General features: G+C 46.4%; 1 protein-coding gene and 2 long non-coding RNA genes across 3 annotated transcripts; 2 read left to right on the top strand and 1 right to left on the bottom strand.

The window, feature by feature from the left end:
* Window positions 1-203: 203 nt before the first annotated feature.
* On the top strand, window positions 204-1,864 carry LOC133219949 (uncharacterized). Its single transcript, XR_009727580.1, has 2 exons — window positions 204-274; window positions 1,805-1,864. It is a non-coding gene; the product is annotated as an uncharacterized LOC133219949 (long non-coding RNA).
* Window positions 1,865-6,727: 4,863 nt separating this feature from the next.
* FOXG1 (forkhead box G1) lies at window positions 6,728-9,703 on the top strand. The gene is made up of 2 exons (XM_061367627.1): window positions 6,728-6,895; window positions 7,137-9,703. The coding sequence occupies exon 2, from the start codon at window positions 7,282-7,284 to the stop codon at window positions 8,653-8,655; it is 1,374 nt and encodes a 457-aa protein (XP_061223611.1). The 5' UTR covers window positions 6,728-6,895; window positions 7,137-7,281; the 3' UTR covers window positions 8,656-9,703.
* An 8,315-nt stretch (window positions 9,704-18,018) lies between these two features.
* LOC133219947 (uncharacterized) lies at window positions 18,019-22,537 on the bottom strand. Its single transcript, XR_009727579.1, has 3 exons — window positions 22,271-22,537; window positions 19,186-19,298; window positions 18,019-18,486 (listed from the first exon to the last, which is right to left on the bottom strand). It is a non-coding gene; the product is annotated as an uncharacterized LOC133219947 (long non-coding RNA).
* Between the last annotated feature and the right edge of the window lie 384 nt (window positions 22,538-22,921).

Raw genomic sequence — 22,921 nt, 5'->3', positions numbered from 1 at the left:
GGGCCTGCTCCAGACGGGTGTAGAGCTGTTCGTGGCTTTTGTGCTATACCGGGCATTTTGCTATGGTTACAGGGGGTCCCTGGGCGGGATGGGGTGGGAACTGTAAGAGAAGGATGTTGTGATTTTGTAGGCCCTAAAAATTGGATCCTCAGTTAATCTTGGAGAGCCCGAGATCCCTGGAAGTCAAGGGGTGCGGTGGAGATGCGGTGCAGTGCAGTGCAGTGCGGAAGAGGAGCTGCAGGGTGGAGCGAAGCGAGCAGCGCCGGGCGGGCAGGTACGTAGGATGTGGGGGCAGCCCCGGCGCCCCCCTTCTGCGGAGCGCTGGGGTGAAACAGCACCGGGAGGAAGAGTACACCGGTCCTTGTGCCTAAGAAGGCAGAATAGAAGCGGTGGGAGGTGGGAGGTTTTTCTCTCGAGTTACCGAAAAACTGCAAACCAGATACATGTGTCATTTGCCAAAGATTACGTTTGTAAGAGGCTAAAGAGCTACAACACCATGAAAATATTCCAGCCACAGTTTTTAGGAGTCAAAGAGCAGCTAAAAGTCTTCTTCAAGCACTATTTGGGTTTGTAGAGTTTGGGTGGTTTGTGGGGTTTGTTTTGGTTTTTTCTTCTCCAGGTCTTTTTCTTGCCCTGTATTTTATTTCCCTAATCTTTAATTCAGTGTGATAACTCCGGCAAAAGCACTGCGTTGGCCAGGAATATTTTAACAGTAAACACAAAAGAATATAAAATTATGTATTTAAACCTCGAGAACAGTCCAAGGTTTTTAACTTGTCCATTTTCTCCCTGCATTTCATTATTGCCGTCTGCATAACTCTGTGGATAATTGTTAAGGGATATTTAATTTTCGGTTTGATTCCTGAGTCAGGGAAAGCTTTTATTACACAGGGGCACCTATTACCTAGGCAGGTGTGACGGCTCTCTTATGCAGACTGACATATAAAATAATAGTGACATTTAGGATCTAAGAAACCACACGTCTTAACGTTAAAGTTGGCAGCGAGTGTAAAAATATTCTGTTCTGAAAAATTCTGGCAGTGGCAGCTGAACACACCAAGTCTGGTGGATGCTCTACACTCTCGATACAGGCTCTCTGTGGATGGTATTCCACAGCTACAGGAATAAATAAATAAAATCTCCAGCTTTTAACTAAAGCTATTTAATTCAGACCTCTCCACTCAGCGTAGCCGCCGTGGGAGATGTATACTCCAGTGTTTACTCGGATGCCTTTCTGCCACTATTCTATCTTGCCTTTCCCTTACGGAACCAGCAAAGCTTTCTGGTCCCCGCAGCCATGTTTCCCGGTTCCACGTTCTCTGCCCAACCTCTGCCCGTCCAAGGAACTTCTGAAAGTTCATCGGAAGGGGAACTCTCCGCACCTCGGTGGTTAATGTCACTGTTTTAACGCTACCTCTCCCCGAGCTGCGCAGGCTTCTCCAAGGTACACAGTGCCCCGCTGGCTGTTCTTTATGGTACAGTGCAGCTTCTCAAAAGATCATCGGACGGAGAAATTTAGCTCTCCTTGAAACATTTAAACAACGGAGCAATTAGTTCTGAATGGGGGTGGGAGGAGGGAAGACTAGAGAGCTTAAAGGGGGGGTGGGGGGTGGGGGTGGTGGGAGAGGAGATACAACACAACTAGCCCGAAAACAACAGGGGTGGGGATACATGGGAGGGGGACATAAAATGTTTGTATTTAAAGGGTGCTTTCAAGGTCTTCGGCACAATATGTGCTGCTCTCCTTAAAGGGGCACAGAGTGCCAATAACCATTAGTCATCCATCAGAGACTTTTCATTACAGATCTATCTTTAGAGGGAGTTCCCCGAAGTCTCCGGAGGGAACATAGCTGCGGATTTCAAACCCGGTCCGGTTCCAGTCGCACAGTGCCTGCTGCAAAAGAAAGAGAGATACTCACCAGAGTTTCAGGAGTGCGCGGGTAGTCCAAAGGTCTCTGCGGTGCTCCTTCCCTCTGCGGAATACTATCTTGCATCCGAGGCAGTTCCCAGTCTATATCTGATGTTACCATTTATGCTATCTCGAACACGAGACTCTCCCATAGACATTTTTTCCAGGGTTTTCAAGAAAATTTCTCGATGCCACAATGTTATGATGGAAGGATGCTGAAATGACAGGCCTCGTAGACGCTTGTCTTAATCATCGGCTTCTTAATTTAGTTTTAGTGCTGTGGTTTTGTATGTGTGTGCGTGTGTGTCTGCGCGTGTGTGCGCACAAGAGAAGCCTCTGACAACCTGCAGCTTCCTAATGACTGACGAGGCAGGGCTGCTGCAGCAAAGTAACACTTCCCTGGTGTGAAGACCTCTTACTGGGAAGTTTAGTTCACTACTGTTCTCGCAATCCTAATCGTATAACCTGTAACCAAAACCCACGGAAGAAAGATACAGCATGCTACATAGACTAACTTCTAATCACCAAACGTTAGCACCACTACCAGCTGTTGCTGATTAATTGGAAGTTGGCTATAGATGGACACCTAAACTTAGATCCACAAATACAACTAGAAGGGTGGACCGTTTCATGATTCTTCCTCTCCCTTCCTCTTTGCCTCCATTCATCCACCCACCCACCTTCAGTCCCATTCACCCCTCTTCAGAATGTTTGACTACCTCCTTCTCTTTGTTCGCGCACCGCTCAGTTCCCACTCGCCGTGCCTTGGCAGCAGGGTATCAGTGTCTGCTGGGAAGCCCTTACCTTAATTCCCCAGGTAACCTGGACTGACTAAGGTAGGCTTAAAGTCAAGGGGGAACAGACTTATACATGCAGGCGTTTACCGTACCGAATGTGAGATTACTGACTGCTAAACCGTAGTGTCCCGACTAGTTTAATGGAAGCATGATGCCATCGAAGCGTGGTTATTAAATACCCTTTCCTCCTGGCTGAAAAAAACCCTTTCATTTCTTAAGCTGTCAGTACATTTTAACCCCTTGAAAGAATTTGAGAGTACAAGGCCGCTACACCCCTGGGAAGGGGAATTGAAGGCTAGAGCTGGAGGGAGATGGGGGGCACGCTGTGTCCATTGAGCTTACAGTAGAAAGAGTCTGATTTTCCACTGGCTTTTAATTTAAAATAATAATTAAAAAAAATTATTTGTGAGAAAAATGTGCCGTTGGAATTCTATCTCTACGAGTTATATCACAGAACTGCACGGAGATTGCTGTCTGACCTCTTCATCCAAGACATTTCAGTCCAGCTACTCACCCCCACCGTGACCCCGGAGCTGGACACTCTCCGCCCATCCCCTTCGCTCAGGGCGGCGTGTCCCCAGCTAGGCGGGACAGCAGGTGAACAGCTGCCTATGAGCAGCGCCGGGTCCCCTCTGCCTACCCACTCGTGTTCTGCAGGGCTGGGGCCGTGCGCTCCCTTTCCACTCACACGCTGCTCCTCCAGACACCCCACGAACCCATGCCTGTCGGGGAGCGCTGCCGTGAGGGGCCTTCGGACAGCAACCAGAGCTGGGGGCCCAAGCGGGCTCCACGATCCGCAAAGCCATCACCGGAAGGGACGGGAGCGGGTGTCGTGACCAGGGCAGAGCTCAAGGAAGAGCTCGTACTAAGGCCGGAGTCCTGCCTTTCCAAGTAAAAAGTAAACCTCCAATTTTTTACAAGGAAAATTCTCTGCTGGAGAGGGGGAAAAAAAAAAAAAAAGGTAAAAAAAAAAAAACAAAACCTACTCTAAAGTCCATCAGAATTAATAATTGAATTGGCTTCTCTCACATATCCTTCTCTGTCCTGTAAACAGAGAATTAATCTTCATGGGCTTAGAGATATATACTACATATTGGACACAACATTTCCTTCTTTGGTAGAACTGTATATCCACGGCATTAAAAAAAAAAAAAAGAAAAAAAAAAATCTAAGTTTGTGCACAGAGCTTTATTCTGCATCCGTGACAAATGACTGTACGTTAAATCTAGATCCTCAAATGTGCTAAAAACTTGCTTCTTTCGGTGCTAGCCCTTTGCTCAGAAATGCGAAAGGATAAAAGGTTTAATTTCTTCCCCGCTGCATTTCCATCCCTGATCACAGAGCAAAGTAAACTCAGCTTTGACCTAAGAAACACCTCAATGCATTAAAATTTCAACAGGCAATGTCAGTGTTACATTAAACGAGAACTCCTCCATCTCACTGCAGAGCTGGGATTTGAATAAAACGCTCAATGTTAACAAACAATACACACGTTTGGCACTTTGTGTATTAAATGGATCAAAGAGATTTGATAAGGCACAATACACCATTTGTACAGACCTGATTGAGTTAATATAATATCAGCAAATTTTACAGCGAAATGAATCTGTTTCTTTTCTTTGTGTTTAAAACCAGCACAGATTACAAATTTTAATGATCTGAAAATGTTTGGTATACAAAATCATGCTTATTTCAGTATTAGCAAAAACACAAGAAATTTTTCAACACAAACACCCAGCTGTGTCTATTTTAAAAGCAGTTCAATGACAGCTTGCACTTATGAGCATGCAATCAGCTAATTTCGCTTTTTTTTTTCTTCTGTGTTAATCAACACTTTCCTTCCTGCATATCAGAGTACAAATAGTATAGTTACTCCACATCAGTAAATGTTTACGTAACCTGTCCTTTCTCAAGAATCCGGTTACATCGAATCATTACATGCTAGACCGAGTAGGAAAATGCACTGGGCCCAGCCACTCTAATGGGGATGCTAGTGCACCATAATGACACATATTAGTTAATGATCATCATAATCATAATAATATGCAAGAATCTTACCTTTCCTCTTACCCTTTGCCATGGTCGACTCAAGCCATATCCTCCACACTGTACTCTTTCTCGAGAATTCTCACTCATTGACTTCAGTGTTAAGTAATGAAATAATTACAAATTGACGTGTTTTTTTTTTTTAACTGCATTTCTAAAAAAAAAAAAAAAGGAGGTAAAAAAGTAAAAAATCAGCGTGGTTGTACACTGACTTCTATCTCCTTTTTTTTTCTTTTTCTTTTTCTTTTCTTTTTTTTTTTTTTTTTTTTTTTTTTGTCAGTAGCAACCTGTTATGAAATTGGATAAATAAATACAATTGTGGTAAGGTCATTCGAGGTTAATCCAATGCACAGAGTTCATGCCATTCCCAATTGCAATTGTTTATTAACGGCCCATTGTAATTGTTCTCCTTATTTACTCTCTCTTACACTCTCTCCCTCACACACACACATCCACACACACAAACACATACACATACACAAAACGCATATCCACACACAACCGCATTTGCTGCAGAGAGCTCTAACCTGAATTTCCCCGGGACAGATTGTTTCAGCTGGGGTTGAGCTGCACCTATTATTTCTACGGATTATCTTTTCCTACAACACGAAAGTAAACTTTCGGGCACTGAGCGCGGCGCTGTACGTTCTGCTTCTGTTCGAGCGCGATCAGCACGCTCTCCATCCAGTACGTTTCCCCTTCTACCTCCCGAGGGAAAAAGCTCCGCGGTTTATTTCGCTTTGTTTCAGGGCTGATTTTTTTTCCTTCTCATGATCACAGTGAGGCCCAAAGGGGTGAGTCCAGCGAACACCAGCCCCTGGGCCCAAGGACTCCGCAGCCCCGAGCCCGACTCTCTTTGAGGGGAGCAGGCAGGAAGCGGCTGTGCCAGCCCGGTTCTTTTGCCCCTCCAGCAGCCGAGTAGTGGACCCCAGACACCCCCCCTCCCCCAGCGACACTACACCAAACCCCCATGGACAGACACCGAGGGCCGGGCCTGGGGGAGCGGAAAAAATCGTAATATATTTCCTGGGTTATTAGTAGTAGTATTTATTTTTTACACCTGACACGCGGCCTGCGGTTTCCTTGCTGGAGCGAGCTGGCAGCGCCAAGGCAGACACGGGAGGACCCGCCGCCCCGCCGGCTGTGGACGGAGAATCGGGAGCTAAGCCCGAAACGCGAAACCCAAAGTCCGGCTCCGTCACCGGCCTGGCACTGCTCCCGCCCGCCGGGGGTACGGGGAGAGCGCGGAGAGGAGAGCGGAGAGCGCTCTCCCGCTCCCGTGCCTTCCCACCTCACATGCCGTGCCGCGGCAGGCATGGGGCCGACCGGACCGCCGGACACCGTCTTCCCCGGCAGGCCGCGGCCTCCGTCCCGCCCGGCCCACTGCCGCATCCCCGGCCAGTGTCGGCTGCAGGCCGGCCCCACCTTCCGCGTCCCCTCCAGCTGATTATTATTTTTTCTTTTCTTTTCTCTCTTGGTAAAACAATAAACAAATAACCGGGGCCTAGAAAAAATAAATTTGCCGAGTGACTTCGGGGGGATCCGCAAAATAGTACCTCCGCCCCCGGCGCGCCGCGGCCTCCTCTCCCACCCGGCCTCCCAGCCCGCCTCCTCCGCCGCCAGAGGAGGGGACAGAGAGCGACGGGGCAACTTTAGTCCACCGGAGAAACTAGGAAGTACGAAAACCCGGTCGGGCCAGCAGTCGTGGGACAGGCGCTGTTTGTTTGGCGTGAGGGGATTTGTGTCGGGCGGAGGGAGGTTGGAGAGGGCAGAAGGTGTGTGTGGGGTGCCCACAAATCGCCTTGGTGATGCGCCCCTGCGCCGGTATCCCTGCGCCGCGGGAGCCGCCGCGGTGGCGGCGGCGGGGGGCGGGCCGGCGGCAGGCGGAGGGCGGGGCCGCTATCCGCCATTGGCCGGCGGGCGGGCCGACGCGCGGGCACGCCGCTGGCCCTGATTGGGCCGCCGGTGGGAAAGGTTAAACCAAAAAATGTTTTACAGCGGCGGTGCGTGTCGGCAGCTCTGAAATTAATTGCGGCCCCGGCGGTCCGTACCGCCCGGCTCCGCTCGCTCCTCGCCGACCCGCGGCTGCGGCTGCTCCGTCCTCCCCCCTTCTCCGCCGTGCCGGGGGAACCGGCACCATGAAGTAGCTTTTTTTTTTTTTTTTCCCTTGTATATGTTTGTGTGGGTTTTTTTGTTGTTTTTTTTTTTTTTTTTTGGGTTTTCAGAGGGTTGTGGTTTTTTTTCCTTTTTCTCCTTTTTTTTTTTTTTTGTTTTGTTTTCCTCCGCTCTGACTCGGTTTAATTTTATCTGATTGGTGACTATTATTGTTACTATTATTTTTTCCCCTCTCCGGCGGTTCCTGTCCTTGCTACATGACTTGCCAGCGCTTGAGACTGCGGTCCAACTGCGCTACCGCCGCCACCGGTGGTACCGCTGCTACCGCTGCTGCTGCTGCCGCCGCCTCGGCCACCGCCGCTCCGCGGGCTGCTCCCTCGGCCGCTGCAACTTTCCCCCTCAGACTAGTGTGTGATGTTGGACATGGGAGATAGGAAGGAAGTGAAAATGCTGCCGAAATCCTCCTTTAGCATAAACAGCCTGGTGCCCGAAGCCGTCCAGAGCGACAACAACCACAGCAGCCACAGCCACCACAACAGCCACCATCCCCATCACCATCACCACCACCATCACCACCACCACCACCCGCCGCCGCCGCAACAGCCTCAGCGAGCAGCCGCGGCCGAGGAAGAAGACGAGGAGAAGGGCCAGCTCCTCCTGCAGCCCCCCGCTGCAGCCGCCGCCGGCGCCCTGGAGGTGGCCAAGGCGGACATGCTGGCGGGCAAAGGCGACGCGGGCGCGGCGGCGGCGGAGCTGGAGGAGAAGGAGAAGGCAGCGGAGGAGAAGAAGGGGGCGGCGGAGGGGGCCAAGGACGGGGAGAGCGGGAAGGAAGGGGAGAAGAAGAACGGCAAGTACGAGAAGCCGCCGTTCAGCTACAACGCGCTCATCATGATGGCCATCCGGCAGAGCCCCGAGAAGCGCCTCACTCTCAACGGCATCTATGAGTTCATCATGAAGAACTTCCCCTACTACCGGGAGAACAAGCAGGGCTGGCAGAACTCCATTCGCCACAACCTCTCCCTTAATAAGTGCTTTGTCAAGGTGCCCCGGCATTACGACGACCCGGGCAAAGGGAACTACTGGATGCTGGACCCCTCCAGCGACGACGTCTTCATCGGGGGCACCACTGGAAAGCTCCGCCGGCGCTCCACCACCTCGCGGGCCAAGCTGGCCTTCAAGAGGGGTGCCCGACTCACCTCCACTGGACTGACATTCATGGACAGGGCAGGATCCTTGTACTGGCCTATGTCCCCTTTCCTCTCCCTTCATCATCCCCGGGCCAGCAGCACTTTGAGTTACAACGGGACCACCTCCGCCTACCCCAGCCACCCTATGCCCTACAGCTCAGTGTTGACTCAAAACTCCTTGGGGAACAACCACTCCTTTTCCACGTCCAATGGGTTAAGTGTTGATAGACTAGTCAATGGAGAGATACCTTATGCCACTCATCACCTCACAGCAGCAGCTCTGGCCGCCTCAGTGCCATGTGGTTTGTCAGTTCCCTGCTCCGGCACCTATTCCCTAAACCCCTGCTCTGTAAACCTCCTAGCAGGACAGACAAGTTACTTTTTCCCCCATGTTCCTCACCCTTCAATGACTTCTCAAAGCAGCACTTCAATGACGGCCAGGGCAGCCTCCTCCTCCACGTCGCCACAGGCGCCCTCCACTCTCCCCTGTGAGTCCTTAAGACCTTCTTTGCCAAGTTTTACAACAGGACTTTCCGGAGGACTTTCTGATTATTTCACACATCAAAATCAGGGGTCTTCTTCAAACCCTTTAATACATTAACATCCATGGGATCAGACTGTAAGTGAACATTTTACACACATTTGCATTGTAAATGATAATTAAAAGGAAGAAAAGAAAAAAAAAAAGCAAAACAAAAAAGTCCAGGTATTTTTTATTAAGTCCCCCATTTTCTGTACGTTTGTTCAGTCTTTAGGGTTGTTTATTATTCCACCAAGGTGAGGAGTGTCAGCCAGGTGCAATGTGGGGAGATTACATTTTAGACTATGAAGTTTGGAAGACAAAATTATAGTAGAATGTGTATCTAAATAGTGACTGCTTTTGCAATTTTTTATTCAAATACGATAAGTCTATCAGTAAAAGCCGCCAGATTCTCCATGTTTGCAGTATTATAAGTTATCATGGATATGTCGGTGGGTGCAGAACTTGAAAGGAAAAAAAAAGACAAAAAGAAAAAAAAAAAAAAACCAAAATCACAAACCACCACTAAATTTACAAAAACTATAGAAAACTTAAAACGTAATTTGTATTTAAGCAGAATTAATACTGAAAGATGCCCGAGAACTACATTTTGGCCATTTCTTATTTTAGCCTTTTCTTTACTGAACTGCTTTTTTGGGGTTTCTTTTCTTTCTTTCTTTTTTTTTTTTTTTTTTTTGTTTGTTCGTTTGTTTGTTTACTTTTAGACCAAAGATTGGGTTTTAGAAAATGCACTCAGTGTACGAAGTAATTTAAAAAACAGCAACATTATTTCAGTTTGCAGCACTGCCCGTTCAAATGAATCAGAAGGGGACAAAATTAATGATTGCCTTCAGTTTGTGTTGTGTATATTTTGATGTATGTGGTCACTAACAGGTCACCTTTATTTTTTTTCTAAATGTAGTGAAATGTTAATACCTATTGTACTTATAGGTAAACCTTGCAAATATGTAACCTGTGTTGCGCAAATGCCGCATAAATTTGAGTGATTGTTAATGTCGTCTTAAAATTTCTTGATTGTGATACTGTGGTCATATGCCCGTGTTTGTCACTTACAAAAATGTTTACTATGAACACACAGAAATAAAAAAATAGGCTAAATTCATATATACTTGATAGGGTTTTTTTTTTTGTCTCTTTTATTAAGTAAAATTAAAATGCCAGAGGCTTTAAAGTTAAAGGGAGATCAGAGCACTGCGTATTACAGCAGTCCACCATTTTTTACATGCTCCTTTCTCCCCCCCACCTTTTTTTCTTCCCTTCCCCCATCATATTGTCTTTAACAACAGTATTTTCAAATATAAGCGATTTCGCTAAACACTACGGCCACTGCTGTGATGTCCGTTTTGGGGCAGAACTCTTATCAAGTCTGCTTAAAAATTGTTAGTGCGAGGTAGGATGTCTTACTAAAACCTCTGCTTTAGTTTGAAGATGCTCAAAATCATGTACGTATATATGTAATTATATATACATACATTTAAAAATTAATTTGTGCACGCAATAGAAAAAAGGTATTTTTGCATGATTGCATGATTACATAGATACGTGTTGTTCTTGCAATCTCTGAAATGCATTCAAAGAATTATTTTGCTGAAAGAGATCAATTTCGACTCTATGATAACTGGAGATCTATTGAGGAGAAACTTCTATGTGTGTGTATATACATATACATATTAGCTCTCATAGAATCAGTTGATCAAATTTAGAAAGCTATGGTACGTCTGTGTATAAAATACAGTCCTTATTTTAAAGGAACACTCTTCCGGAAGTATCTATCCTATATGTATGTATAGACTTTTAATGCTGCAAACACTTTGGCTTTGATGTTGCGAAAGCAGGGGTAGTTTTTGAGCTGGAAGCCTTCTCCCCTACCCCACTCGCCCTCCGGACGGGGAAGGAGCGGGGGGAGGTGGGGGGAGTGAATCTGCGGTACATTGCGGGGAGGCAGCGGGGGGGGGGTGGGGGGGGGGGGGGGGGTATGTGTCACGTGACGCTGGGCTTGCATACCGATGTTTAAAAGCTGGGGGGGGGGGGGAGGGGGAGGCGGGGGAGGGACCCAAATCAACCCCAAACCTGTGTTTAACTTAAATGTAAAGTTTTCAAAGAGAGCTCTTTTTCACTATCAGGCTGCCGGCGGCAATGGTCAGCGGAGCCCACTACCCCCACGCTCCGCTGCCTGGAGAATCAACCCATTAGATTTAAGGGGGCAACACTAGGACTAATTTTAAGAAGCATTTAATCCTAAAAAGAGAACTGGTTTCTTGATGAGTTTACGGAAGCCTATAAAAGCCGCAACTCTTGAAAATAATTAGAAAAGTTTTGCAAAAGGTTTAGGAACTAATTGGATCCCGCGGTGAGTCCGCAGAGGACAAGTTGTTCATTTGTTACGTTTGTGTAGCCTGAACGGGGCTCCGCAGCCGTGCAATAAGCCGGGCACCGCTCACAATAGGCCCGATGAAAAATAATCTCTCAGTCGGAGATGTTATCACAAACGCTTTAAAAAGCTGATCTTAGAAAGACAGACAAGAGGAAGAAAAAGAGGCGGGGGGGGGGAGAGGGCTGGCAGGGCGGGAAATGCTGGGGTGTGAATTAAGAAGCAATAACAAATCTGAATTCTTGCAAATAGAATATTTGTCATGCTGAAAGAATGAGGGGAGGGAGGGGAAATCTTCTGAAAATAAGTAATTTATAAACAGATGCAAGCAGATCTGCAGGAAAGACAGGGGAGTGAAAGGTTATGGATGAGAGATGGGACACCCAGCTCTGCTCTATGTGGGGGAGAAGGAGAGAAATTTCTGATATTCTTGGCTTTCACTCTCACTTCTGCAATTCAGAATTAATCATCACTATGAGAAAAAAAGGTTGCTTTGTTTGGGGATAAAGAGATGATACCACCACTTGGAAGCGCCTACTGTCCCCCATGTTCTTCACTCCATTGTCATTAAAAGAAGTCACAGAAAAAAAATATCCCAAAACACCTTTACAACAAACCTATCGGAAATAATGAAATTAAACAGGTGTGATTTAAATTCTCTAAGCCTCGAGACCCCATTCTGTATACTTGTGCCTAAGCAAATTAAAAGAATGGCATCTGCTGCATCTGATAAAGGAAATGGTTTATTATTTACCACTCTCAATTGGCTGTATACCGTAGGAAATCCAATAGCACATACTATTATTAGTTGGCAGTGCAAAAAAATCCACTGTCAGTGTACTAAAAGGAGGAAAAAAAGAAGTCAGTTTGGAGGAAAGCACAATCTCGTCATGTCAGAGATTGGGGTTGGCTAACAAGCATTAATTAGGTAAGAGTGATGCATTGTAATTCCTGAAAATTATATAAAAAAATCCTGATGTACGTCTCTCCAGACTTCGTTTAGGCAATGCTCAACTCGCTCTCAATGCTCTCCTCCTTTAAGTTCATTGTAGTGAAGTGCTGCCTAAGCAGTTCAGGTGCTACAGACTTTTCCCTCTTTCTCTTACAGTGGGGGAAGGGCTGGGTGTTGTGCTGGGAATTTATTCACGTTTCCATATACGTACTGCCAGAAATGAGACTGGCTTTGTAAAGGAAAAAAAAAAAAAAAAAACCACCCAAAAAAAAACGAAAACAAAACCCAAACCCAAACCCAAAAAAAAAAAAAAAAGCCAACCAAAACCAAAAAAAAACCCCATGGACTGTAGCAGGACTGCCAAGGCCCCAAACATGCCTTTACCTTTGCCTGCTTCCCAGCCAGAGAAGCCCTTCTGTTCGCTGAGGATGTCTTTTAGGCTAAATCTTTGCGCAGGCTCTTTCTGTACTGAATGTGAGGTGTTGGAGTTTGGTGGGGGGGTGTGTGTGTGTGTCATTCTTTATCTTCTTTTTTTTTTCTTTTCCTTTACTCTTTCTTTCTTTCTTTTTTTTTTTTTTTTTTTTCCTCAGACAATAATTCTGATATCTAATACTTGTTTCCTTGGCAGTTTGCATGGCAAATCCTCAAGCTAAGCTTTTAGGATTTTTTTTTTTTTTAGTTTATTTATGCATGCACATTCCTAGAATGTTGAGGTGTCTTATCGTCATTTCTTTAACATTTCCTAATTTAGAGTGTTTATGGGGGACGGGTGGTTTTTATGGAATTAAGGAGCTAATGCTATATTCCTAGTTGATGTTTGAGGTGATTAACTTTGCTCGCATAAATCGTAAGAGAAGAAATCTGCTCATCAAGAAACCTCCAATTACGGTTTTAATATTGCTTCTAAAAACGTGTTTGAGGGATAAAAAACTGTAACTCGAATCCACAGTGCGATATTGGGCCAAGCAACTTTTGACATATTTAAAATATTTTTCATTTGTTTCTGTAAAATAGTATCCGTTCTGTATAATGTATTCTTACAAAAAAAGGTGTAAGAGAAAGTGAACAATAAGATATTTTGCTTTAAATGGCACAAAACTACAGTTTGGGGGAGTGATAATTTTTAATCTGGTACTTACAGAGAAAAAAAAAAAAGTTTAACAGGGGCGTCATTTTGCTCTTTATAACTTCTGATGATGATTATTAAGATTTATGTCAGAAATTATGATTCAGGTGCACACCCCCACTTGTACTAATGTGAGGTCTCAGTCCCTGCGAATTCACTGTTCACTCAGGCAAAACTCCCACTACACTCCGGTTACATTTTGACTGAACACATCAGAGTTTTGCTTAAGAAAGGACATTGAGCTAGACTAACTGGTTTGTTACTATATTCTTTAATTGTTCGTATTTTTGCTTAGGATGGGGGGAAAGAGGAATAAAAAAAAGAAAGTCTGCCTGTAGATAATCACTGCTATGTACTTCGTGGTATAAGCGTGAATAATACACACGCACAAGCACGAAAGTATATGCGCATATGTATTACATGACCACAAATTCAACTAATGGCAATAAGTATGTATACAGACGCACACACAACCCTGCAGAGGTGTCTGTCCATGCACTAGTGTCTATAGCAGCTTCTCGGCAGTTTTGTGCAGTGAGAAGTTCTTGTTTTGAAATCTCTTCCCCCCCGCCTCCCCCCCGCCCCGTGGTGAAGGTGACTGGGTAAACGGATGGAAAAGTGGTGGAGATCTGGATTAGAAAGAGGTGAAGGTGAAGATCATTAGAGGTTTTAGGGCTGGCTGCGGCTGTTTTGCTGGGTTTGTGTGACTGTGCCCAGAGGGCGGAGTTCCTGCACATTCCTACCTCACCGGAGAACCTGCCCTCAACTCCACTGCAGCTACTCCAGAGAGATGGGACCCTCCAGAAGAAACCTGCCCAGCAATCCCAGCAAGCCTTCCCGCCAGAAGGGTAGGTGCACTTCAAGGAAACCTTCTCTACCTCTTCTCCTAACAGGCAGATCCATGTCATACGAACAGAGATGACATACTTCTGCCTGAACGTACCGTTTCCCCGTGCCCCCGATAAGCAGATCGCCCGTGCAACCGAAGCACAGTTTCAAAGCACCAGTTACACAAAAACTGCGTGTGCCTAATGTTAGGATTCTTTAAAAACAAAAAAAAAAAAAAAACCAAAAAACCAAACCTCCTTGTATTTTTTTTTTTTTTTTTTTTTTTTGGTCTCTTCCTCGAAGTGTTTCCTCCCCCGGCCTCCCCCCTCCCCCTCGGGCTCTTTCGTTTCAGTCGGTAAGTTGGAAGTTTCTTCGCCGGTTTAAGCAGTTCTCATGGTTCATCTGTAGATTTTTTAGTCTGTTCTGTTAACGTGCTCTTTGCTTTCTTGCCATAAACGCCAGAGAAAGTCACACGGGTGCAATGTTGTGTTTGCCTTTTTTTTTTAAGATGCCAGGAGAAACTGTCTGTACCTGCAAGAAAGGCGCACGATGACACTTGGGGATGGGAGTTCTCCGCCGGCGCAGGGTGAGTGCGGATTTTACTCCTCTTTTACACCCAGGAGTCAAATAGCTGTACTCGCGATCCGTGTCCTCTGGTAGCAGGGCGGAAGAGAGCGCCGTACCCGCAGGTCCCTGAGGGTGCCCTGCATTTTAGGTCACGGTTCGGCGTAGAAATATTATGGGGCTTAGGCTAAATTCCCCGCCACCATGCTTTCCTGGATAAAATTCGCTCCTTGTTCCATCTCTGATGTATGAAAGACGGTTTTAGTATGGCGAGTATTGGCGGGCTCCGTAATGAATTATTTCTCAAAAATCTGAGCCTGTCTCTTGAGAAAAAGCTGCGGGCTTCTCTCACCTTTTGGGGGTTGTGTAAAGAGTGCTTATATCCCTAAAGTCTCAGGACAAGCGGCTAAAGGCAAAAAAATCTGAGAGACTAAGGAGAGAGACCTTGTAAAGAGCCGTACGTCTAAAACTGATCTGGGTTTTGTTCTGAGTGCTTCAGCAGAGCAAAGGAGCCTTTATAATAGACCAAGCGCAAAGCTCCCTTCCACCGGCAAACTCCAGGCACTCTCTTTGTCTCCCCACTCCCCAAATTCCGTGACGCGTCCTGTGTGTGTGTAGATTTACGTGCTTAAACCGAAATCTCGAAATAGGGGCGGAGGTTTATAGCACTGGTTTGCTCAGCGTGACCATGCTGCAGGGGGGAGGGAGCAGGGGGGCGGGCGCCTGGGCAGGACCCCGGGACGGGGCCAGCCGTGGACCGTCCCGCTCGTGTCCTGTTGTCCCGACGTGGCGAAGGGAATGCGAGAAGGATCGTGTCCCACCGGCGGATGGCTTGAACTCCCTCGCTCCTGCCATGTGTAACCTCAGAAAAACAGTTCAATTTTTAATACATCGCGCATTAAGTTTTCCGTGGTGCTGGGAGCTTAGGCACCTCAGCCCAGTGGGCCGCGGTACCGAGCGGCTGTCCCCATTGCGCCGCAGGGGAACGGAGCAGGTGCGAGGGAAGCGCGAGTTTACACGCGCACAGGCACACGCCGGCGTCAGTCCCTGACAACCCCGCCGCCGTGCTGCTGCCCGCCCGGCACACACCGGCCCCGGGTGCCCCGTGGTTGGGTCCCACGGGGGGTGGTCCACCCGCCCTGCGCTGCCGAGACCGGTGCCCACACCTGCGCGTCTCAGCACGAAAGGACCGGGGCTGCAGGACCCGCGCGAAGCCTCCGTGCCCGGCCACGCGTGTCCGCGGGGCGAGCCGGGGGCCGGCTGGCCGGAGGGAGCGGCGGTGCCTCTCGCGCCGCGGGCTGGGGGCGCTCTTGCCTAGCGGGAGAGCGGGGCCATGACCGACCCGCGGGGTCCCGCTGCCCGGCGAAAGTCGTCGCTTCCCGGGGCCTCGTCAGCGCCCCGGCAAGTCCTGCCGGCCTAACACCGAGACCTGTATTTGGAGGGCTCGGGCAGTGCCTCCGCCCTTTCCTTCAGAAAGGAGGGCTCCTCTCCGTGCAGTCTTCGCATCCTTGTAAACGCCAAGAGACGCGCGCTGCAGCAGGGGAACGCGTTGGAAGTCCTCTTCCTGCGAATTAGTGCAGGATGCTCCCGTCCAGGAGCAGTATAGTAAACCCATCACCCTTTACTCCCTACTCCGCTGAGGCAAAACAACCCAGCGAAAACTTGAAAAAACAAAACCAAAGAATACAAATCAAACCTCCATAATAAGCAAATAACCAAAGCAACTACCAGCAGCTTTCCATCCCCCCATCCCCTCCTCATCCCCCCCAGCTTCTTAATACCATGTAACAGAATACAATATCAGGCCAGCGAATTAGACTTGCAGCAAGAGGATTTACTATTCTCAATCGGGGAAATGAATGCAAAGTCCGTTTCAAATAATTATCTCTAGGGAGTCCTCCGAGTGTATTTGGGGTTATCCGTGATTTGAGAGGCAAGACTAAAAGAGAGGCAGTCTGAGAAAAGCCTGTCATTGTCACCTTATCCTAAGGTGAGTAAAGCATCCTTGTAAAGTTAGCTGTAAAGAACTGCTTAACCTGAGACGAGAGGTGAAAGCTCTCCTGTCCAGGAGCCGCCTGGCCGGGGAGCCTGAATTCCGAGCTACAAAGGCGGCACGAAGCCCGGGCTCTCCTGGGTTTATATATATTTTTTTTCCGCCCGTGGGGAATTCAGAGCTCTTCACAATTGATTTCACAGAGGCATCTTTTTCAAGGCGGTAGGCCCACGTGAAAGGAGCCCTTCCCCTTCGGGGCTCTTCGGTGGTCAAGGGACGGGGTCTGCAGCCCCCGGGTGTAGGGGAGACCTCGCCCAGCTCCCAGCTGCCTTGAAGGCCCTCTCGGTTAGGTCTTCGTCCTGTTCCGTTCGTTAGCGGAAGGAAAAGATCTCGTAGCCCCCTCTCTGCCCTCCCCGCCCACTTCCCTGGTCTCTACCCAGAAATGATCTGATCGCAAGTGTTTAATATTAGATAGTCTGTTAAATTAATCATATCCAAGGGGAGACAGGTATCTGCCAAAAAATCTGGCTACAGAGTAAAAAAAAAAAAAAAAAAACCAAACCACAGTAGTTCTTTCTCAGCCTTGAAGAAGGTTAAAAAAAAAAAAAAAGGAAAAAAAGGGGGGGAGAAAGAAAAATATTTGCATTCTCATGAAAATAACTAAAACCTCATTGTGAATCACTGCATGTTCCCAAAGGCTGTAACTTTTGCGAATTAAATACTGGTAATATTTACCGGTTACCAGACTGTTCTTTTGAAGCAAAAATCTGGGTGATGCTACTCTAGAACCTGTGTTTCCACCCCTTTTATGCTCCTTGCACACCCAAACACACTCGCATCCCTACACCAGCGTATTTCCAAATGAGGATGACGGCTCGGACGAGACTTTTCACAAGACCCTGAACGAAACAAAGCTGGGACAGATTACTATGAAGTCTATGAAGGGATGTTGTTAAGCGCATGATATAACTACTTATATATTTATCATGGCCAGTATCATAGGTAACTTTGAAACATGCTAGTGATAACTAAATTTCCTTTAAGGTTTCTGAACTGCACTTCTGATAGCGGGTGCATCTTGAGGCGAGAATCACAGTGATACAAAACGGCAAGGGTATTATTAGCATGTAGTGCACACACACACTCATATGGGTCTTTGAGAAAACGGATGAGAATTATGCAAATAAAAATCGCATTGTTGTTTTATCAATGAACTTTTCCTGCTATATAGCTATACACACACAAGCGTCTACACACGTGTGTATGTATGCACGTATATATCTGCCCTATCTTTTCTGAATGTGAAAGTGTCCTCTAGCATTCATCAGCAAAGGCAGCAGTACAACTCCTTTCCTTGCTTGCTTGTTTATTCTATTCTAGCAAAGTTGTTTGTTTTTCTGGAAAGCGTGAGTTACTTTTAGTTATGTCATCACTATGATTTACATTTAGGTGGAAGGGTAGGACTTATTAGCTCTATTTTTATTATTAAATCAGTAAAGGTAAAAGTGCTAATAATTAAATACTGATCTCTGATTGCAGGTTGGAACAGCAAAATCGATTGTCTCTTCATCAATAAGACAAGTGTTGAGTAGCTTGCTATTGATTAGTATGCTTATTTATGCAGAACTTTAGGTATTTGCTTACATATTTCGGGTTCTTTGTCTGCTAATTATTAAACCAGATTGATTTGAACGAAAGAGTTTAGACTGGGAAACACACTTGACAGATCCATTCTTAGCTAACCTGATAGTGGATTATTGCAATCCAATAAGTTTAACAAATTACTTATACGTGCTTGCCTTTCCAGCAATTAAGAAACCGTTTCAGATTAAAACCCCTTGTTGCATTTGGGGTCGCTTCTTTTAAATAAAGGGGCATTCTGTTTTGATATTTTCCAAATGAAAAAAGATTTTCTGGATCGGCAGAGGCTGAACTGGAGTCGATGTGTGATTCGCCTTCCGGGCCCTTAGCTTCCTTTGTAAGTGTAAAACACCTTCCCAGCAGTAGCGTGGCCCCTGGGGGTTCCTCATAGATGGAATTTAAGAATCAGGGGTAATCTGAGTACAGAAAGCAGGAATCAATATATTAAAAAAAAAAAAAAAAGAAAAAAAGAAAAAAAAGATCGGCATTCAAATACCGAAGTACTCCAAGGCACAAGTTGTTTTTTTGGTTAATGATTTAATCGGTTCAAAAGAAATCACCCCAGCTTTTCTGCTAAGCAGTTTGGTTAGAAGCTTTTCCCTCCCAGGACCGCTGAACATTTTGATATATTTTTTAACACGCCTTTTATATATGTACATATATTTTCTCTCTCCCTCTCCGACACTGGCATTTTCTTCTGTGGCTGTTTCCGGGAGGGATCAGCTTCATCAATATTTTGTCTCCCCCGCCTCGCCCCTGCTGGCATAGGCACCTCGGCGGCGGAGGGCGAGCTCAGGAGGGGATAGCTGGCGGGGTGCGTTGTGATACCAGTGTGCAGGGGAGAAGCCCGCTGGTCCCGCAGCCACCCAGCCCCCCCAGTCCCCGCCGGGGCGCAGGTCCCGCCACCCCCTGCCCGGAGAGCGGCGCCGCGGGAGCCCGAGCTACAGGCTGGGAAGCGGGACCGGGACCCGGCGGGAGGTGCTGAGCAAGTGTCAAACCCTTCTTCGTTCTTAATTTCTTCCCGCTTTTTGCTTTCGGCAACTTTGTCGGGGAGGGTGAGGTGGGATTTCCCCCCCCCCCCCCCTTTTTACCTCCAGCAACTGCTGCTTTACAACCTGTAGAGATAAGGTGGCCTCACATCAGATGATCACCGAGATAAGTAATCTCTTCCCTCGGCCCGTGGTATAGCTGCCCGTATGCGCTTGAATCTCAGAACGCTAAGTCTTTCCTGTGAACGAACGAGAAAACACTCGACAGGTCGTGAATAATCGTTTTAATGAGTGTGTAAAAGCGTGCGACGGGGTGCACGGAGCTGTCGGGTTAAACAAACAACTTGTACCCTGACGAAATCCGATTGTTAAAGTGCAAAGTGGTGTCAGTCCAATTTCCATCCCAGTTCTAAAAACCACAGATCTAAGTCGCGGGAGTCCAATTTTCCCCATTAAGAAAAATAACAATATTTTCTGAACGTAAGTGCGATCGTGCCTAACGTTAGTCTTTGATGAAAGATAGACCAGTTGCATATCCCAGAGGCACCGAAGTTTTGTCTATTTTTTTTTATCATTTTTAAAGACATGAGTTAAAAAGTGTGTGGTTGACATTTTCCTAGATATTATCAGATCAGTGCTGTAAATATTGTCCTTTTATGTGTCTTCCCCCCTTATGTTTGTTTCTTTTTTTTCTTTATTTCTTTTTTTTTTTCTTTCTTATTTTTTTTTCTTCACAGATCACTGGAGGCAAACGTCGAATTAATTGGATCTCAGTGACTGAGGTTGGTAACTTTGTACTGAGCTAAGGTTATCTCTGTCATAGTGCCCAGGTGTTTACAAGACATTTCAGGCGTTTCTAGAAAAGATAGATCCAGAGAACACATATTATGGTATTAAAATGGAGTTACAGTATCATATTGTCCAAATCCAACTTATCTTACTCCTGTGAAGGAAGGCAACTCTCTGTAGGTCTGTATCAATTTATTTAGAGACTACAGATTCAGGAGGATCATTCTGGTGGTTTGGTTTGTTTTTGTTTTTTTTTTTTTTTTGGTTATTTTTTTTTCTCCCTCCCCCCCCCCCATTTTCATTTCAGAAAGCCTGCCATCCAACTATCCAGGTCTGTTTCCTTTACAGCCAGAGCACTATTTTCAAAATGAAAGTTCAAACCCCCCTCTCTTAAGTCCACTGATACTTTTTAAAGTTAGTAATGGCGCATATTACTAATGTTTATTGTTGCTGAAGACTTACTGACCGACCACAAGTCTGGTTCTCTCTTGTGAAAAGTCATTTTCACCTGAGTCCTCCCTTTCTTTGAGAATACCGGTTTGAGCAAAGCTAAGCAACCTCAGCTGGAAACCAAAGCTTTTTAAAATTCTTCACTCTTCCGTTTTGAAAAATAGTGTGGCAATGGAAAGTAAACGGCATACCAAAATGTATTGCTTGGCTGTAGACATAATGGGAACCCAATGCAGTCTCTAATGATACAAGTGGGAAATTTGCTTTTGGTACTGGTGGAAGTAGAATCTGACCATTCGTGAACTGGATGAGAGTAGCCAGATGGTTTTGGTCTCAAGCCAATTTCCAGCGTTTTAGCGTTTTAGTTTGGATTTAAGAAAGAAGTTGTTTGCTTTCTTTTTTAATTTTATCTTTTTTATTTTTTTTCCCACGAAAACAATTTCGTGTTGTGCTGTAGAAACGATGTAGAAATTAAGAATGAATATCTGTGAGTTTCTCGTCCCTGAGCGAAGCAGGACTGCCTTTGAGTACCTTCCTGTGAAATCGGTGGTAGAAAGAAAAGAGGGTAGAAAGAAAAGAGGGAGACAAGAAAAGAGAGGAAGAAAGCAGGGAAGAAGGGAAAAAAGGTAACTCAGACCCGGGGGAGTTGATAGTGTATCTATAACTAATGAGCCACCCGATCATATAACAGTATTTAAGAAGCATCTGAGAAACGTTCCGGGCATTTTCAAACATGGCTTTGTTCAGACATCTTTGCTCGGATCAGTCTGAGCGCTGAAGACTGTCAAAACCGAAATGTTGTTCCCACTGTTTTCCCGAACTCCCTGCGGGCGAAAAAAAAGAGTGTAGGCTCAGCCCCACGGAGGGAAGATAGAGGCGAATGAAAGACAAAGCGCAAGAACATGTGCCTCCCAAGCAGAACAGGACAGGAGGCTGCATCCTGGCAGCTAGAAAACAGTTCTCATCCTAATGAAAGGCTAATGTCCTCCTCCAGAAACCGCAATTTCCTCTGCAACAAAAACCTGTGGAAAACGGGCACGGTGGAGAGTAAAGCCCTGTCAGTTCCCTGATGTAGTTCTGCTAATAAATAAACTTCTAAATGTTTAGGACACTCTATCTGTCACATTCACGAGATAGGTACTGTAAATTCCCGTTGCAAATATACAAACAGAGAAGCAAGAGGTTGCCTCTGTTTTTGTATCTCTCTTTCACAAGAAATGCACTATCAAAACATTAATTATATTTGAAAGGGAGCAGATTATTTGTTTGAGAAAGAATTACATTCTTGATTTTATATTCCACGCAGATCTCTCCTGTCTGCGGAGAGGGTTGAACTGTAAATATGTCTCAAATGATGTACCCCTAAAATGTAGGTAGGTGTGTCACATTAGAGAGAGGGGAGATAATCTGTAGGTGCTTTTAGACACCTCTGTGGGATGGGTCGTTAGGGAACGTCGAAATCAACACGAAATTGCAAACCTAACATGAAGAACATACACCCTTATTCTCTGACAATGGGAATACAAACACACATTGACACGCAGAGTTGAACCTAGTTAGTTATTAAACATTGTGACTCACGGGAGTCACGGGAGTTTGGGCCTGCATTTCTTTTTTTTGTGTGTGTGTGTTTTGGGTGTTGGGTTTTTTTGTTTAGTTGTTTGGTTTTTTTTTTTTTTGTGTGTGTGTATGGGGCTTTTTTTTTTTTTTTTTTTTTGTGCCACATGCACACCTTGTGGTAGCCGGTACTGGAAAAGCTACCAACAGTGTAAGTCCCAAGCCAGCACCTAAAGATTATACCTCATTTCCTGCTTTCAAAAAGATTAATAGGAGGGTTAAACAGATGCTCTCATACCTCTACCTTTTTTCTCACAAAAATGGGGATCTACTGGGCCTTGGTTAGGAGCTCCTGCAAAGCTGTTTGCATTTCCCACCCTCCGCCAAGCAGTCGTTGAGTATTTCCTAACTTAACTTTCAGAAACCGTTCCCTATCTCAGCAGCACCGCTCTCCAGCATTGCAAGTATTTTGGCAGGGACTGATGTGAACAGCCCGGTCAGAAAGGGTGCCTGTGTCAGTCGTGTCATGCCTGGGGAAATTCGCTGCTAAATAACCTTGGCTAGGGCACCGGGGAAGCTGCGTCAGCGGCCGGCCCTGCAGAGGCTTTCCTATATTTCTGCATTTCTAGAGCCCTGGAAAAAGCAAGCCGTGGGGCCTGAAGGGCGGTCTCAGGGAGCAAGGAGGGGGGCGAGAGGAGGGCGGGCTTTGCTGCCTGCGGCTGTGCCTGGGATGTGCTCTCTCCCTGATTAGGTATCTGTGGAGGAAGAAGGTGACGTGACGAGAAACGCCTGACAGCCAAAGTGGGGAACTGTCCAGGAGAAGGATCCGTGATGAATGAGGTCTGAGCGGTCATGATGCAAAAGCAGAACAGGACAGTGTACTGGCATCAAATGCCGGGTTTTGTTAGTAGAATCAAAAAGGAAAAGAGGCGGGGGGTGGGGTAGGAGGTGGGGTGTGGGGTGCGGAGCAGTAGAGGTCTAGAGGAAGAGATCGGAGAAGTTAGTGGCTGTCTGGAGTGTGAACACGAGTCCATCATTCCCTTCAGGAGAAGGGGAGGCTGCGTTT

This window comes from Neopsephotus bourkii, unplaced genomic scaffold, assembly GCF_033783945.1.
Source record: "Neopsephotus bourkii isolate Nb327-2 ecotype Australia unplaced genomic scaffold, CSIRO-AGI_Nbou_v1 NB_1388, whole genome shotgun sequence".
Classification (NCBI taxonomy): Eukaryota; Metazoa; Chordata; class Aves; order Psittaciformes; family Psittacidae; genus Neopsephotus; species Neopsephotus bourkii.
The sequence above is the reverse complement of the archived record's forward strand: the minus strand, read 5'-3'. Positions and strand labels throughout refer to the sequence as shown.

Coding starts and splice junctions, on each gene's coding strand:
- FOXG1 (XM_061367627.1), top strand. CDS start 7,282: ATGTTGGACATGGGAGATAGGAAGGAAGTGAAAATGCTGCCGAAATCC.